The sequence below is a fragment of the Corvus hawaiiensis genome, chromosome 19 (assembly GCF_020740725.1).
Source record: "Corvus hawaiiensis isolate bCorHaw1 chromosome 19, bCorHaw1.pri.cur, whole genome shotgun sequence".
NCBI classification, from domain to species: domain Eukaryota; kingdom Metazoa; phylum Chordata; class Aves; order Passeriformes; family Corvidae; genus Corvus; species Corvus hawaiiensis.
The window spans coordinates 5,300,194-5,319,564 of record NC_063231.1 but is presented as its reverse complement, the minus strand read 5'-3'; the positions used below and the strand labels follow the sequence as shown (position 1 = coordinate 5,319,564).

Sequence of the window (19,371 nt, the reverse complement as noted above, 5' to 3'; positions counted from 1 at the left end):
GAAGAAGTTCAGGGTATTCCTGAAAATCTTCAAGTACATATTGCCTTGTGATACTGCTGCAGGTCAGCTTTCAGCTCTGCAGGCTGTGGCAGCTCTGTGAAGGCACTTTGGTGATTCTTTAGGCAAAGACTCTGAAAAAAAACAACAGCTCATTTTCCAGGGCTTACTGCTTCAGGATCCTGCAGATCCTGAAATGCAAACAATGAAGTAATAAACAGAATAATCAAGTTTATCCCTTGAAAGAGCCATTCTTCATCTTCTTTAAAGACTGTAAGCTATTTTTAGAAACCAAGCCTTGAGAGACTGTTCTGCTTTGCAGAATGTGAGCATCTCCTGAACACTTGAAATTACTTTCGTCATACAAAGGATAATAATGCCTCAGTGAAGAACTGCAGCATTTAAAAGTAGCTGCTGCCTGCACTTAGCAGACCATATGGTGCAAATCATGCTAAAAAGAATAGAGAAAGCATTTTCTTCTTTTCTATTAAAAATTTAGAAAAGGAATACACTGGGTACGGGTAATGGCCAAAAGCTGATTAACCCTGGAACATACTTATCTCCTCATCAAAGAGCAGGCAATCAGCATTTTGAAATGGGCAGTTGTATAACACAGCTTTCAAGTATTTTGGCTGCTGATTTCCTCCCTCTGCCTCTGAAACTTCTGTCCAAAAATACAATCTTGCTGTAGTTGACACAATCCCAACCATCCATATCCAGGAAGTGCTCTGAAGCCAGGTTCTCCACTCGGCAGGAACTCAAGCAGTGAATCTTGAGCTATTTTATCCCATCACGTTGCTTTAATTAGCTCTCAGCCTGGGATCTGACACAAGGCAGTCATGCTGAAGTTCACTCAAATGATCTCCAAATTAATAAAAATTCCAAAAATCCTACTTACCTTACTCATATTGATCTTGCCAGTCACTATGCATTTGATTTTGATGATCCTAAAGGCAGAAATTTTGTTGCCTGGATTTTATATTCATTTTCCTTGAATGCTGACTAGATAAAAGGAGGATGTAAACTGCTGCTGCTCAGCATCCATTAGTGCTTGTTCTCTTGATGGTTAAATTGCTTTTGATTTTTGGACAATGCTTTACATCTTTGGTATTAAAAGCTGAAATATTGGATCTATCCATTTCTTCAGTGTAGGGATTTTTCAACTATATTGTGTTTAAACGCCAGAACCATTCCATGGCTGGGAAAGTGTCAGTCCCTTTCCATTCTTTTGACAGTGTGGGTGGAACTAAGCTATAAAGCAGAGTAGCAAGGCTTCACAAATAACAATTTTGCTATTTTGAAAAGAGCCAATATTGTTAAGTATTAATATTTCTTTTGTTTGTTGCAGGCCTGGTGTGTTTGTTTATAGAATAAGTGCTATATACATTTTTGCTATTTTGTTCTTGAATCTTGTATTTTATGAACGCAGTAGTGCTGTAACTTTTTACAGGTAATTGGCTGTAGTTCATCAACCAGAACATGGGCTGTTCCCCTTCCCCTTTTTACCTTATGCCTGTACATCAAAATGTAGCTGTAATTGTGGCATGGACAGGCATGTCTTGGTTAACTTCTGTATGTTTGGCTCCTGATATTAAAGATGCTGTATCTTGTATTTTTAGTATTAGACAAAATTATCTCCTGCAAGGTCCGATTTGTGGGGAGGAGTGTGAATTGAGAGAATACCTCTGACATTCTTTCAGCTGATGAGCTAGAACTGTGCTTTTCCTTCCTCACTGGAAGAGCTGCTTGGGAAGGAGCAGCATAATGATAACTAAAGAGATAACTGTGTATTCATTGTTCTGGCAAGGCCATAAATATTTCAGTGAATTACTGAAATCAGAAATAGAAGAGACCTGATAAATTATACAGAGTATATCCTGAATGCAGCTGTACAGGTCCCTTTTTAATAGTTTTTGCTAGCAAAAGAATTAAAATTAGTGCTGTGTGCTTTAAAGGTAAAAAACTTATGTTTGTCAGCTAAACATTTGCTGAGACAGTACTTCCATAGAAAATACTAATTTGGTGAAATTAATATGTATTATTCCTTTGAAACTTTTAACAACAACAAAAGAGGTGAGTTTTCCCAGAAGAGAATTTATCAACTGTTTTATTCAAAGGAAAATTTCACAGTTTTGCTAGTCCCTGAAGGTCAATTTTTTTCCCCTCCAAACAAAAATACTTAATGGGAAGATAGTTTCATTTTTGTCAAAAGTAGTAATATTAAGTTACTCAATTAACTTTTTGCTGTTGGATCTTATTTGAATTGACATTAAAAAGAAATGATAAATCTCAGAATTACATTAATATTGAGATATGGCCTGGTCATCTGTAGCTCCTTCTACTTGAAGAATTTTGCTGAATTTTGAGCTCCTGGGGACAGCACAGAATCTTTTGGCACAGAATATTGTCACTTTATTCCTCCTGGAATAAATACCAAATGCTGTCAGCTCCTCAGAAGCAATGCTCCAAAATCCTTTGTTCTTTACCAAGGAGATAGGAGGGCCTGTGGCCTTATCTTTGTGGCCTCCATGGCCTCTAAAGACAACGTGTTACATACAGCGTCTTCCCTGTGTAGCTGCAGAATCTCTCACTTTGCCTGGAATTTGGAATTCAGTCTCTTGTTTGCTTAGTCTCATCTTGTAAAGTCAGAGCAAGGCAGGACAAGATGGAGCAAGGCAGGAAGAGTTTGGTGCTGCTCTGAGTGCAGCCCTTGGCTCAGGCTCTGTGGAACAGGGGGATTCAGCTCCCAGCTCTGCTCCGTGGAAATCTCTCTGGGCACTGAGATCTGTCTCCCAGCTCAGCCTATGCTGGGGGCTCTGGGTCCCTGCTCTCAGCCACGTGCTGGGAGTCAGGGACCCTGTGCAGAAACAGTGGCTGCAGCTACACAAACTGGTTTGTCCAAAAATTAAACTTAATTCACCAAGAAATTTTAATACTGTTTTTATTAAATTGCAGAGTGCCCACGTTACTTTTCTGATCTGTAAACTTTGCTGGTGCAACTCAGAAATAGAGTTTGAGAATTGAAATAAAACTTGGAAATTTTCCTTTTACATTTTCAACGATGTAAACTGAGAATAACCCCGACTTAATTTTAATTTTTCCAATACACAACATCAAATATACACAAGATGGGAAGTGGATCTGTTTCACACTATATTACAGACCTTGTTAAATTTTTGCCTTATTTTGAAAATGGGAATGTTTCATTAAAAAATTGATAGCTTTTCTGCAACTCTATAGATACATTGCAAATCAGATCACAGTAAGAAACCTGAAGGTGAACAACTTATGTACTTGCAGAAAAATTAAATTTCAAAGTTGCATAACAGTGAAAATGGTTTCTGTAATCCTCAGGAAAAAAATCCCATCATATTTAATACAGTTTTACAAGGATGCAGTCAAGAATTTGAAAGCTTTTTCTACATAACTGTTTACTTGCATCAAGACTTTTAATTTCCTGGAAATCATTTAAATTTCCAATTTTGCTTGCATGGTAAATAAGAATAAAGAGTTGTAACTCTGACAGTGTTCATAGAACTGTAATTTCAAAAAGAAAATCTGTCCAAGAATTTGAATATGTTTCATTGCAATGGAAAATAAGTGTTCCACTTAAGAAGTGTAATACTGTACAGTATTGAAAATAACTCCGATATAAATGAAATTGAGTGTGCATAAAAACTAATTTGAAAAGAGAGCACTAGACCTGTGAGACAAGTCCATTCTCTCTCCAGTCTGTAAATGTGATACAAACTGCTTTATTGACATGATTCCTACACCTTGATTAAAATTATTACCCCAATTAAAAAAAAAAAAAATTGAGTCATGAAGCAGCTGACTTGCTTGTTCATAGGTAAGAATGACAAAAACTCAAGGATTTAACAAAAGTCTTCTGAATTTATTATTAATGGTTTTTTCTGATTAAGTGTCTTACTGATAGGAAATCTTGAAAGCAGCTTTTTTTCTTCCCAGATAGTAATCTACAATTACTAGAATCTATTATTACACTAGAGATGCTATTCCCCAGCATTCTTGGGTAACTGTCAGGTTTATTAGTGACTTGTAAAAATACTTCGTTTCTGGTTTATCATTACTGTGTGTGATGTTTATGCAGTGACTTTTCATTGAGCAAAAATGCCTGGACTATGGAACAGTGTCAGGGAGCACCTTTGCACTGTCTGACCTGGAAATCTTCATTAGGAAAGGGAGTGGCTGATGAGGAAGCACAGGCTGGAGCACAGAGACAGCCATAGGCTCCCGTACGGTTTTCTGAGAACATTTTACTGGGTTGGGTTTCTTGCCTTTTTTTATCGTAATTGCTGCAGTTAAGTACTGTAGGTCTGATGCAAAGTTTCAGTGCTGTGTGCTGGATCCACATTAATTTTTTAATGCATGGTTATCCACATATTTCTAGGTAATTTAGACTTATAGCTGTGGTTTCCAGGCTGTACTTGGTCATCAACCACTGAACCGCAAAAGTCTCATGACTGATTTACAGCTTGTCTGCAGAACCTGGATTCTTTTATATTCTTTTCAATTGCATGATTTATTATGATAATATGGGAGAGGTTTCAAGGTTGGGTGGTGATCCCTGACTCAATAAAAAAAAAAAAAAAGGCTGCTAAGCTGTAGCATCATCACTGATGAAATAGTAATATTTAAGTATTTATCTGTACTCAAAAGCAGTTCCTATAATGTTACAGAAATAAGTTCTGCCAGTGCAGACAAATCAAGGCTGAATTAAAAAAAAAAAAAAAAAAAAAAACCCACAAACCAAAAAAAACCCAAAAACACAAGACCAAAAAATGCTTTTGCGGTTTCACCTTTGACTGTGGTTTTGTTTGGTTTTAGTGTTATTATTGGGGTGTGAGTACAGGTGCTTTCTGACAAGCCTTAAAAACGTTCCCTAAGCCCTGTTTCTCTGGCCAGGACTGCCTTGTGTTTACAAGAAATACTTTGAAGGAGACAAGAGAGGAGTTTTTTAGTGCATAATACAATTTAAATATATCACTTCTGTGAACACAAGACATAAAAATGCCTTGCAAATGGGAAGCAGAAGAAATGTCTACATGTAATGTAAATTACACAAAATTGTAGAGAAGTAGCACTTGGTAGTTTGCCACCAAGGCATCAGAAAAGATTTGGCTGGGAAGGACCTCTAGCAATTAGTGCATCCATGTGCCTCCAGCAACACAAATTAACTCAGACAGGTATGTTAACTCAAACAGGTAATTGTTTAGCATATCCCACTGCCTCTGTGGGCCAGCTATTGCTGTCCTTAATTACCTGTGCCACTAGAAACCTTTTCCTTTGGCTTAAATCCTCCTCACTGTGGTTAAAGCCCGCTACTACTTGTCTTGACCCCTGTGGTTATTGAGAACACCCCACTGCTTCCTCTTAACTTTTAACTTTTGAAGACCGTGTAGCATCTCCACCCTGTTTGCTGTTCCCCCAAATAAATGACACTAGTTTGCTGAATTCTTCCCTACACCACATCTCTCCTGGTCACTTCCTTACCTTTGTATTTCTCTGACTTCTCTCCAATTCATCAAAGTTGTGTTGAGTTCTGTACTTGAGAGCTTCCTGTGGGAGACAAAAATGGAATAAGCTTGTTTGCTTTAATATGAAATCACACCAGGTCCCAAATGGTGTTTCCTTTCCCCAGTAGCTCCATGTTACTGGTTCGTGTGAAGATTGGGCTTTCTTCTACTCCCAGAACCAAGGGCAGCTGGGTGTGCCCACTTCCTTCTGGGCAGCTGATTATCCACACCTTGAAGACAACACTCTGCTGTTGTCTTTATTCAGCTGCACCCTGTTTATTTCAGACATTTGATCCAGTTAGTCAAGCCCTTACAAAATTTTAATCTTGTTTTTCAATGGCATTTCAAAAAAACGTCCTTTTACCAATGGGTTTTAAATCCTGAATTATCCCCAAGCTCCACTTCCTTGGACTAAATTCACATTTTGTTGAGTGTGAGTGAAGAATGACATTGTTTTCACCTAACTGGTCTTACTTGTGGGTGTTGTTACAGGGCCCAGGAACTAGACCCTGCTTGTTTAATTTGGTTTTTGAGAATCAGAACATTACAGTAATTATGGATAAGCAGAGAAGCCAGATAAAAGCTCACACTAATAAGGACAGAATAATTTTAGACCCTGATCAAATCAGAAAATACATTTAAATATCAATTATGAACAAGTTGCACACTGATTTATTGTGATTGAACATGCATGTTAATCCCCATGTTTCACAGTAAGGAAAAATACAATTCAGTGTCTAAAGCTTGTATTTCAAGACAGTTCTTTAATGTGACCTAGATTTCAGAACTCTGTTGTTGCTGCTAGAAAAGCGAATTATTCTCTCTCCATTCACTTACCTTTAATGAGAAAAGATGAGTCAGCTTTTGAATAGGCACTGCCTGTCCTGACTTTCAAATCAAAACATTTTAATAATGAAAAACAAGTGGTATTATTATATCTTAAAATACAGATGACCTAACAAGATTAGTGCAGTATCATTAGGATAATTTCCAGCATCTCTGAAAAAAAAGGTCATTAAAGAGCAGACCTTTAAAAGTCTATGGACTTGTTTAGTTCAGACTGTGACCCCTCTATGAAAAAATCAGTTGACTTTGTGCCTCTTCCCATACAAGTTGTATTTGCTCTTGGTAGCTATGGAGACTGAAGTCAAAACTCTCCAGATTCAGCAATTTTACTCGCTGGTAAATACTTCCTAAATTGTCTCTCTATTAATTTCTGTTGACATAATGCTTGGAATTTTGATATATTAATCCTTCATTATAGCATGGTGTTTTGACTTAAAGGAGGAAAGAAACTTTAAAATTCTGTGTCACGGAGATGCAAATTGCTCCCAAGTTGGAGAAAATACACAGGGGAAGCAGGAACTGGTCTCGGCCCCAGATCAGTGTCTGAAAGCCAGAAAATACCCTGGTGAGACAGGAATTTATCCTTGAGGGGTCAGTCCCAGATCCGAGTCTGACATCCTCCTTTTTTGGCTGGCAGGGACAGCTCAGATTTAGTCAGCTGGTTGTGGGGAGAGGTGGATACCCCGATGCCTCCCTGTGGGTCTGGGTGCCAGGGAGCTCCTGTGTCACCATTTAAGGTGACCAAAACCAAAGTGACCGTTGCAGTGGAGCTGATCCAAAGCAGTGTGTGTGCTTTTGGCAGTCAGTGCTGAGTTCATTTTCTTTGAGCATCCTGAGAGATCTGGATTCATGCTGACAAGGGGGAGGGGGATGAGCAGCCCTTTGTTGGGAATCAGTGTGTGCTGAAGCTATCAGGGCTCATCTTGTCTCAGAGGGCTCGTAGGCTTTGCTGTCAGCTCCTGCAGTTGTCACATTTTTTCACTTCTCCTCAGTAGGTAGGAGTGAGAAGCTGAGGGCCAGCAGAGTTCCTTAGACATATATGGCACACCAGTGTGTTAATTTAAATGGAAAGAAGTACAGGGAAAGTTGATTGCCAAGAATGAGAGAGGAAGCTTTTTAAAAGTGTGTTTTAAGGAGAATTTGCCAGAGGAAAATATAATTGCTTGGTGCTTATAAAGGAGACCTAAAGGAGGTAAAAAATGTATGTATGGCTCAGACTAGATCTGTTACCTCATGGCATGAGGCATATGGATCATTAACTGAGAGTTGAGGGAAATTTTTGCCTTACATTAGTGATTGCTGTGGGTATTGTGTTTGGTAACAGGAATTTTCCTTTACGTGTAAATTTTACCTTTACAGTTCAGGTAAAGTTCAGTATGCTAAATTGAGGCACTTTGTGATTTTTTTTTTTTCCCTTCAGATGTAAAACAAAAAAGGAAATCTATCTTAGATTTTAAGAACTTTTAACATTATCTCTAAAATATTTAAAATTATTTCTAAAGCCTCTTCTTTTACCTATGTGTAGCTACAGGCTTTTCTGTATCAGGCTAAAAGAATGGCTTGAGTTGATGTATTCTTACAATTCTTGCTTCAAAAGGAAAAAATATTACTTTGGTCAGTCCTTGCTGTGAAATGAGCTGAGCACAGAGTGGTTCTGTCTCTCAGTTGTAGGTGGTTCGTGCCAGCCCCTTGTGCAGTTTAATTTCATCATCAGTGCAAAACAAGTGAGGTATTACTTAGCAAGAAAGGCATATCATGTAATACTATTGCTTTTTAAATCTCAGACAATTTCTGCTCAATTCTAATTTTAGGCAGTCATTTTAATTTGTTACCAGTGAATGCTTTCTAATTAAACTTGCATTTAACGATCACATGCGTCAGTGAGCAATGTGAGCTGACAGTGATGGAAGTGGGTGGATAGCACAATAGATGCTGACAAGAGAAGTTGATCCAGTAAGGAGAGGAGATGGATGAATTCCGGAACAGAGGAATCAGGGGAGCAAGAAAGGAGGGAAACTGGGTAAAAAGAAATGGGTTCTTGGGCCATGCAGTGAGTTATTCCAGGCTATTCCTAATTACCTGGTCCTGGTGGTGAATGCCCTGTGTGCAGAGCCTTGAACTTCTGTAATAAGAATGGGTTATTCCAGGTTCTTTTTAATCAGCTGAAAGTGGCTTGTACCAATTCAGAACAAGAATGTCCTCCAGACAGTACTTACTTCCATGAATTTAACTTTTGTTAGCCTACATGGCATTGGTGTAAAATTCCCCAGTGATGGACTGTTTCTCTAATTTAAGAATTAATAATGTGTTTCCTGTCTTCTCTTCAGCGCTTCGAGATTCATAGGTATAAACAAAACTAATTTTTAATTTAATTTATGCAAATATTCCTCAAAAATTAATTCGTAACTTGTAGTGTGTTCAGTCAGCAGTGGAAGCAATAATGTGTTCTTGACTCATCCCAAGGACAGCATCATGTTAACAGTCAATAGTGGGAAATTGCAAAAAAAAGCCTGCAATTAATTCATAGAAAGGAATATTTTTTTTTTTAAAAAACGGGAAGGGGGTGAGAAAAATGTAATGGGGAACATGCTTTTACTGTTTTTCAACCTTAGCAGGGAGCACTACCAGCCCTGTGATCCTCGGGCACTGCATTTCTCTCGCTGTGTCACCAATTGAGACTCAGCTATTGCAGCCTTTAACACTAAAATAAAACAAAACATCTTTAACTTGGCAAACTAAACAGATGGGAGCCATTGGAGGATAAGGAACACTGGTATGATTTCTTTTTCTTTCTAGCCTTTTCTGTGAAAGAGGTCGATTTCTGCATTCGTCATGTTTCTGGTTTTTTTGTATCGCCTCCACCTTATCGACAGATTCTTGACCACAATAAGCCAAATAATTTGGAGGGATTGGTCACTGCATTCTTTTGTATTTTCACTGGGCAGCCAATAGCATTTTAGAAGCAGTGTAGGTGAAAAATGCAAAAATCAGTGTCAGATAATCATATGTTAGATGCATTTTTAAAAGGAAAGAATAAGAGCCAGTAGATTATGCAAAATCCAGTGTTTGGTCAGAAGGAGCTGGTCTGAAACCCCTCCCAGCTTTCACTATCCCTCACCTTTGAGGGTTTATGCTCTCCTGAACTAATACCTAAACAAATGTATTGCACCCATGACTGAAATGTGATAATATTGAGAGACAAGCAGCCTCATGGTATCTTGGCCTCCTCAAAATCTGTTGTTGAACATCTAACTATCAAATGTGTGATGTGGAAAGACTTTGGAAGCCAATTTATTCGAAGCATGTTGAAATAAACTTAGTTTTTTTGATCCAAGTTGCTAATGAATTACTTTTTTTCTGAGAGGTGATTATTTTATATTATTTCGACTACTACTAAGCTTCTGCACAGATTAAAATGAGCATCACTTCCTCTGTTTGCTTCTCATCTTGTTAACAGTCCAAATTGCTTGGAACCTCCAGCACCTAAGAGTTATGGGAAAGTAGATAATTAGTCTTTATCTGAAAAATATGTAGTTTGGAGGTTTATTTTCTGTTATTTCCAGTATTCACCTTCTGAAAAGGTACAATTTTAAAGGTAATCCTTTATCCTTCTTAAAGACATATAGCAGGAACCTCTTAGCTCAGGTGACTGTAGCTCTCACTCATTTCTGAAGATCTTCACACTGAGCAGAGTTGGTTCTAACTTTGGATTTCCTTCCTTCTTAGGTAGGAGAGGAAAATGACTGTACTAATGTCTGACCATGTGCTGTTTGAGGTCATTCTTATTTCTTTAAATTTTAGCCAGTTGACTGGTCATTGTTCATAAATTGCAATTGCTCTTGTATTCAAACTATTTCTAATTAACTGTACCAAGCTTTTCACAGACAAGTATTAGAATAGAAGAAAGATATTTATAGCAATTTGTAATTTGAGAATTAGCAAAAAGATCTAAAAGTTGTTCATATAATCCTTCAGCATGAAACACAAACTATTTAATAACTCCTTCTAAATTGTAAATTGTAATTGTTTTAATCCAAGATTAATGAGTTTGCCAACATAGATGGGTCAATATGTTATGATTAATAGGCAGTGGGAAAACACAAGCTCATCTTTCACCATGCCCTGAATGTCCAAAGTAAGACAAATACTGTTCCTGAAGCCTTGTTTCTAGGAACAGACTGAAGGGAGACAAGCCAATCTGCCAACCATACTCTTAAATCAGCAGAAGTTTCAGTTGATACTTTTTGCCAGATGTCTCCACTTGAAGACTGCTGAGTCCCTCTTTGTTTTATTAAGTGACCAACAACAAAAGAAAAGAACAATTTCTTTAAAATGGAATTGGATATGTGAATAAAGGAATGGAATGTCCCCTCAGCAGAGTATTATTTATGAAAGGAAACATATTTGGTTTTGGGAAGAGCACTTGAAATGATCTAAAGTGACACACAAGCAAATGCCAGAAGTGCATATTCACTTCTGAAAGCTGTTTTTCTGAACCTGGGTGTTTATAATTTAATTCAAAAATGGCAAAATACAGCTTGTATTATTGATAGCATCAAAAAATAAAAGGCCCATTTTGTGCCTGCACCCCACTGAACACTCTGGACAAACAAGGGTGGATATTTCTCCACAGATTTTTGCTTCAGCTGTGTCAAATTACATAAGTCACAGAGGGGTTCCTCTGCTGGTCTCACAACATGATACCTCTGGTGTCATCTCTGGGATATTCCCATATTCCAGTAGCACTCAGGAGTCCAAAACCAGGCAACTTAGAACCAGCAAATCAGACCTTCAGCTTTCCATCCTCTTTGCTCAATAGCTCAGAAATAGTGGCTCAGAAGAGAAAAGCCAAAGGCATCTGGGATCTTAAGTAACACCTTTTCCTTTATTGTTGAAGCCACATGAAGAAGGTTTAAATGTTGATAAGAGCTGAAATCGATGGCTATTGAAAAGAGATCAGAATTCAGAACCACATTTATCAACTGACAGAGAAAGCTGGTTTTAATGTCCTGTAGCAAATCTTCTGCATCAGAAACCCTTTTAGCATGTAATTCCTGTTTCTAAAAAAATTTCATCATTTTTGAGACTCTGATACTAAATACAAATAAATTATCAGGAGATAAACGGTATGAGCTGGCCCATACTCAAGTATGTAAAAAAGATATCCTTGTTTCTGTTGTTGGTCAAGGAATGGTTCATTGTGAAACAGAATATGTCAATAATGTGTCTTTAGCATTCCAGATAGATACTACATCCCTTAAACTAGATATTAATTCCAGATACAGACTGTTCACCCATAACAGGAAGGGTATTGCAGTCATAGACCGTTTTAATGACGGGTAACAGAGATGTGAAAAATGCAGGAAAGTAGTTTCTGTTTCACAGAAGAGTGCTTTGGGTGAAATTGGCACCTCTGGTAGGCAATTGTCCCTAAGCACTTCTTCCAGATTCATCAGAGATGTTTGGTGCCTGCTTATAATGGAAGGAGGGTTTTAAACTGTGGCCTCAAGGCCAAAATAAAACACTTAAGGACATACTTATCTTGCAGCATCTAAATAGGGCAAATCTAGATAGAATCCTAGTGCACGGTGCATTTCTTTGAGCAATTCTGTAGGCTCTAAATCTCTCATTTCCTTTAAGTAATTTTGTCAAAAAATAAGCAAAATAGAGCATTTTTGGATTGCAGTATTTTGATGTCAGTCAGGACTGCAGTTTTGAGTCAACTGAATATTTTGCTGTGGTATCTGTTTTACTTTCATCTGCTGATCTCCACATATCTTTTGCTTTAATGATTTTTAACTAGATTATTTAGAGGGAAAAAAATCACCCAACAACATTACTGCAGTGTCTAGGTTTAATAACTGCCCAAAATGAGGCTTTTCCCATAATACATGTATTTCCCCCTTTTTCCTTTAGAGGGATTATGCCATGTGCAGTGTTACTGAGGGGAGAGCACACACATTCTCTCTTGGGAACTGCAGGCAAAGTCTTCCATGTCTGTCACTTCCTACGGGTTTATAATTTGGGCTGATGCTCATCTCCTTTTTTCTGGGACCCGCAGTGTCAGTGCTGGTGCAGTTTTTGTCCCGTTAAGCCAAGGAGGTGATAAAGATCGATGAGCTCCACATTTATCAGGTATCAGGAAAGTTCTGTTTGCCCAAGGGCTTCATTTCCTCTCAGCTTTGGATAAGTTCAGAGCAGTGGTTATCCCAGCAGGCATCTCGGGGAAGGAGGAGCAGTCCCCAGGGACCCTGACCAGCTGTAGTCCTGGGGTGCAAACAACAGCAGCCGCTTCCTTGGTTGTTTTTCACAGAGAATTACAGACATTTCTTTGGCATTAACCCTAATTAAATGCATATACTCAGAACAAAATGCTGGTAGGTTATTGTGTATTTTGACTGAAGTGCTCTCTCTCAGGAGACCGCTCTTCCCGTTGCATGCACAATTGCTTTTGCAGTTTTACCTTTTCTTCACCTTGCAGAAGGTAAATAGTCACAAGTATTTGAATAGCAAGAAGCCCTGTATTTTCTGCTGAAATGAACTAGTTTTTAAATACTGTAAATCTGTAATTTCTTAAGATGATCTATGCAGACAACTGCAGGCAAATATATTATTTATGAAGATTCATCAAATAGACTGTAGCAGTTCACACGAGAAATTATAAATATGCAGGAAATCTGAGATTGCTGGAGTTTATGTAGGTTAAATCCTGTATATTTCAGACTGTTTTTCTGACTTTTTCAGCTCCTTTACCTCCCGTTTACTCCAGGTGAGAGCTTAGCAGCCTTTCAAAGCAAGTCCTGAGACAGACAACAAATTTGACCCTGGAGGGTGTGAGAAAATAGAGCAGGAGGAAGTAGATCAACTTATGAATGATTCATAGAGACAGCAAGCTTGGAGGAAGTGGAGATGATGTCTGGGGAAATACGATGCAAAACATGAGAGCTTCCTGGCTACCAGGGGAAATACATGAAACAGAAGTACAAATCTGAAAGGGAAGGAAAGTAATAAAGGGAACAGCACTGAAAAACTAGTGGAGAGCAAGTAAAAAATGTGGAAAATAAAAGCATTAAAAAACCTACAGATGTAGGTGGAACGTGGAAGCATATAAAGAATGGATAGGATATACAATCTAACACAAAGTCAAAAAGGCGAATAAAGCTCTGGAGATATCTCCAGTTTCATTTCTAGGCAAATGTATTCAGTGTTTTTGAAAAGCAGTCTTCAGTGTGTAAGGGAAGAATACAGAGCATCAGTTATTGCTACCTACATAGGGTTCTTCATTTAGAAGAGAAAAAAAGCCATAATTTTAATCAAATCACCAGTGAAAAAAGTGTAATTATGACTGATAAATGAAACAGGTGATGTAGGGGATCCATGTGAGCACAGAGCAGATGCTGGGCTTTTACTCATAATTGAGCAAATTTGTTGTCATTTATTGGGACATGCATGTTTCATGCAGGAAGAAGGAAAGGCCAGGGCAGATGGAAGCAATTGAGGGATGAATCCCGTTGCCATTTAAATAGTCAGAAAATATCCATGCTTGAATAAAGGTCCCATCTTTCATGGGAGAGGAAGGAAGAACCACTGAGCATGTCTAGCATATTTATAACTTAAAACATCCTTTTCTTCCTCCCTTCATAATGGAGTCAGAGCCTGAGAACTTCTACGCAGCATCTACCTTGTGTTTAAAGGGAAGTAGCTGTGGATTATTCTCTTTGAAAGGTAGTGGGCGTCATGTTTGGAGGAACAGATTGTAAAGATCTGTTCTAAACTGAAAATGGGAAGAAGCCTGAGATAAGTGACTAATGGGGGTAAAAGTGATAGGAAAAAAAAAAAAAAATCAATCTAGTGGGTTTTTTCTTTTTCAAGCTGTACTGACTGATCACGGTGCTGTTCTAGTTCCGAATTCTCAAGTTCTCTTCCTGAGTTCTGGAGTTTTGGTTACTTTGGCTCCTCACTTGGTGCCTACAGGTTTAATTCCTTCTGAGAAGGTTTGTACCAGTTCCACTGTGCCCCGTCCTGATTCAGTAGCTGTAATGAACTCTGTTTATACTGGAGAACTGAAGTTATCCCTCCCCAGACTTCTAAGAGAAGAACCACACTAGAGACAAAGGTGTGACAACAGAAGAAAACCAGCCTTTTAAAAAAGACATTTAAAAAATAAACATGTGCACTTAGGCAGTCCTGGGGAGGAGGCAGCTTTCAAAGCTCAGATGGTGCGTGCAGTCCAGCACATTTTCCAAATAAAAGTTTTAAATCTAAAGCAGGCTCACAGATGGTTCTAATGAGCTGGTCTTTGAGATACACTGGGACTTGAACAAAAATAGTTTAACTCCTAAGACACTAACATTTTGAGATGAGTTTCAGGCAAAACACTTCAAGAACAATTTTTCTTGAATATTTAAATTTTATATATATTTATATATATATATAAATTTTATATATATTTTTTATGTATATATAAGCCAGTTTTTTAGGACCTTGCACTTGCCATTATATACCTTACAGTACAGTATCACAAAAGTGGGAGCATTTTTACACAGTGACTGATGCTTTTTTTCTCCAGCACTTTTCAAACCCTACAAAGAGTTAGTTTTGAGCAAATAGTTATTTAAAAGGTAAAGATTTGTTTGGAAAACTTAATTTTTAAAGGAATATAGGGTAGTGCCCTACTAAAAGTATTATTCATCATTCTAGTAATAGAAATGTCATCAAATGATACTTATCAAAAAGTATTATCTAGTAATAAATGTATCATCAAATCATCAAAGCTAGTAGCTTCGTAGCACAGCATGTATTTGTTAAATTGTATTGTTTATATTATTACATATTACAAAAGTAGGAATTGGTTTATAATCTTTCTATGATATTGTTTGAAATTACAGCATTGTAACTTACACTGCCTCAAAACTATGTTCTCTGTGTCACTTGAGCTTCAAGAGACTTCTTATGTCTTTATCTCCTCTTAGGTCTGCCTTATGGATGGGAAGAAGCTTACACAGCTGATGGAATCAAATATTTTATCAAGTGAGTAGTTCTGGGGTAAACGGGTCAAAGTTGAAATAGAAGCACGTCAAAATAAACACATTTTCAGTCCTAGAATTAATGGAAAAATTTATTGCACATTGTACTGTATGCTGTTGTTTTTTCTAGAATATAGTGAAGATTAATTTATATAATATGGGGGTTTTTTGTTATTCCTCTAAAAGATTGAAAGGTGGCAAAAAATATAATTCACCTCCATTCCATATATATCGTGATCTAGTTAATAGCAAGTTATTCTAGTTACTGAAATTTTCACATTGTTTAATTCTTATAGGTGCCAGAAACACAGGGTTTTGCAGGTGGATTTCTGCAGTCTCCTTAAACAGAGGAAGGGCAGCAAATAAATTACTTTTATCCCGAACTCTTCCAAAAGTCATGTAAATAACACTGAAGTTGATGCATTTACTGGCCAAGAAAAGTAGAGGTTTTTTTCCTTTTTTTCAAGCACAGTGCTCAGTTGTCCTTGCTTCACCCCGTGCTGCCTCGAACGAGATGTATTAAAGCAGACATGGCTTTTTCTGCAGAGGTTTCCAAACACTCTGTATATGATCCTGCATTCCAGCTCTAATCAAAGGGTGCCTTTTATTTTCAGGCATATGTAGGTTACTACATGAGATTTATACCCAAAAAAATTGTCGAAAAATAGCTTAGGAAATGAAAGTGAATTAAAAGCCAATTTCATAGTCATGGAAATAAATACAAGAGCAGCTATTAAAATAGAGCACTGTTCCCTTGGGCTCTGTCTGTTCATACAGGGAGACATGATAGAACAGTTGGGAAGTTAAGGTGGATGCTGGACTCTTTTCTGGGTAATACTCTGGGTTTGTACCTGTGTAACTGGAAACTAAGCTTGAAGATAGTATTATCAAAAATAGCAAATAAAATTTAGAATCAGAATAGAAGAAATGACACATTCTTGAAGCATCTGTTCTGGGTTTTTTTGGGGGGTTTGTTCCTGTGTTTCTCATACAGATAAGTATCTCAATGACTCAGCAGAAAGCTGGATTTGCTGGATATGTGCAGACATTTCTTTCTGAGCTCTGCACTTGGATGCTGAACCATTGCAGATGTGACAAGCAGATGCTTATTAGCAACAGCAGAATCTCAGCTACTCTAGGTGGTGCAAGTCTAATTTGCAGAAAGCATCAGATGTTTTGTATCTTGTCCCCACTTGCTGAAACTCACAAGTTCACATGAAAAAGCTTTTTCAGGAATTTTTGCAGATCTGACTTAGTGACTCTCTTCATTTGCTCCTGGTGACAGTGCCCAGGTTTTCCATTGCTGTTACCTTCTGTAATCTGTCCTAAAAAGTTCTGCCTGTCAGTCTTTGTGAGGAAGGAAGGCAAGGAAAATTTATCCATTTAATTGCAGAGAAGGGTGTGAAATCACCCTTTATGACCACTGGCTAAAAACTTCTTTTGAGTGGAATCACCACACTGAAGTGGTGTTAGAGCTCTTAATGCAGCTCATTAGAATGGAGTTAACTGAGCATTTCAATAACACATCACTGTAATTAATATTATTTTTAACGATTTCCTTATTTTGCTTTCATCACTGTTTCCAAATGCCTTTGCAGAGTGTAAGCCAGGCTGTTTGCATGCCTGGCAGTTCATACCTCTTACTACACTGTTTAATGTGTATGAAGTCAGCTGTCGAAGTTAACTGTTTGGAGCAAGGAGCAGGGCTTGCACAGACCCTTGTTTCTAACATCAAATGGTGGAGATTTCAGGGTGAAAATCAACTTTGAAAACATCCTTTTTCTAGGAGGAACTCAGTTGAGGGACCATTTTATCAGCTGATCCTTTCCAGTAGGATTTAATCTTAATTGTTTAAATGGGAATTATCAGAATAGTTGATACTTCACAGCTCTGGTACTAATGCTGTCACCTTCTTGTTCTCTTTGGCTGTGAATGTCAATCCTTTTATTCTATTTTAGAATCCTTTCATTCATTTTTAGTCCAGTCAAAGCCATGAGGGGCTTAAGAGTATTTCAACACTAGCCCACTTCCCTGTGTACAGATAGGAAAACATGTTAGAATTCTGAAAGTGAGGCCACAATTGAACTGGTCTTATATGTGAATTGCCATTTTTCTTACTGTGCACTGAGGATGCATAGAAGCTGCAATGGCTTTGTTTAAATCCACAGCAGCTTTACAATATGCTAAGGACAATCAAATATTATTTTAATTAGCAGTTGCCTTCAGTTCCAACATGCTTTATTGGGCCATCAGGTAGCTGAGTCCATAAATCTATACATTATAAATCTAATGCAGTAAACACCCCAGAATGGAATCTTAATAGCACATAAGCTTGAGACAGCTTGCTGTGAAATTTCCATAAATATCTCTGAAGGGGTGTAGCAATATGAGGTGCATGAGAAATCAGAGTTTAAAAGAAGCAAACCAGCTGGCTTGTGTTACACACTAAAGTGAAACCCACTTACATGAATAAGTGACATGAATAAAACATTTACATAGGGTTGAGAAGCTCCCTGTACCTACCAGGGAAAGCTGCATCTTGTCCGTGAATCCTGACCTTAGGACAACTTTTGAAATTGTCACTTTATCCAGCAAATCATTTCAGCCTCAGTAAATTATTTTCAGTCAATCAGGTTGTCAGGACTGCTCAGTGCTGCAAGTGTGAGAAACCACCCTTTAGACTGCTAAAACTGACCTGATTCTGGGCTGGCCATTAAGCTCATTTGTACAGGTTTACCATGGAATAGCAAAGTGTAATGGAAGACTCTCTGAGTTACAGCTCAGTGTGCACTGGAAAAAAGCAAGTTCAAGTGTCTTACTAAAATAAAATAAATTAACAGTTATCAGAAGGACAAAAATTACAACAGTAGATAGGGATCAGCTTCCTTGCAAATGTAACTTCTCTCCTGCTGGGCAGTAAAGGTGGAATTTGGGCCTGGATATGTTTTAAGATAACTTGGTATACCTTAACAGAGAGGACAAGCACTGTTGTATTTTTATGTAGCAATACCACCATTCATACATGGCACCAGATTCATGCCCCATCAAGAGAAACAAAGCACTGGTGCCTGTGTCCTCACCAGTTTACATTTGGAATTTCAATCCTTTTTATACTGGCTGGGTATCCCATTCTAATGTTTAGTTGTTCTCACAGTGAAGAATATTTTGTTAGTCTAGTCAAAATTTCCCCTGAAGCAACTTATGCCCATTGCTTCTTGTCTCTGACCAACATCTTTGTGAGAAGAGTGGGCTGAACAAACCCAATTCCTTCAACATTTCTTCATGTGCCAAGTTCTCCAACCCTCTCATCATCTTGGTGACCCTCCTCTGGATCCTCCCCCATTTTTCCATTCTCTGTCTTGAACTTGGAAGATCAGTGCATTGAAGAGACCCCACATAATAAGGTAAAAAGGTCCATTAATTAATTTTACTTATGGTTGATTAAGGCATTTTTAAATTACTGATTTTCTAATAGAAATTCCTGTCCCAAGCAGGCATTTCATCTGTAAGTCCCAGAAACACAAAGGGGCTAATGAGCCCTCATAAAATACCACCTACACCCAGATGAGTGTGAGAGCACTTAGAGTCAGCTGGGAGGCATTAGGATGGGAAAAGTTTTGTAAATAAGGGATAGGCCATCTTGTTCACTTTCAAAGTTTTCATGTGGCTGGTTTTGCCCAGGCTTAGTTCAGGCATTAAATGAGTTAACAAAGTGTTGTAACCAACCACCACTAGAACAAAATCTCACTTTTGCTGCATGCTCTAGCACTAAAATCCAGCAGTGCAAACAGTGTCCATTCTATCACTGAATTTATTTTGTGAATTAGGAATCTTTGGGTTTAACTTTCAAATAGGAGAAAGATTCTGTGCAGAACTGCCCTCCCAGGGAGGGCCATATCTGCTAATTAATGGTTATATCATGCTAGTTTAGAATCACACAGGAACAGCATAAAACCCCAGAGCTG

General features: G+C 38.0%; 1 protein-coding gene across 4 annotated transcripts in view; it reads left to right on the top strand.

The window, feature by feature from the left end:
- The window catches only part of STXBP4 (syntaxin binding protein 4), an 80,954-nt gene that overhangs the window by 37,150 nt on the left and 24,433 nt on the right, over positions 1-19,371 (top strand). For all 4 annotated transcript variants that reach the window (XR_007207506.1, XM_048323412.1, XM_048323411.1 and 1 more), the window contains one exon: positions 15,353-15,410. Coding sequence is in view for 3 of the 4 variants with exons in the window: in XM_048323412.1 (XP_048179369.1) it covers positions 15,353-15,410 (58 nt within the window). In the remaining variant the exon portion in view is untranslated. The remainder of the gene's footprint in view (positions 1-15,352; positions 15,411-19,371) is intronic.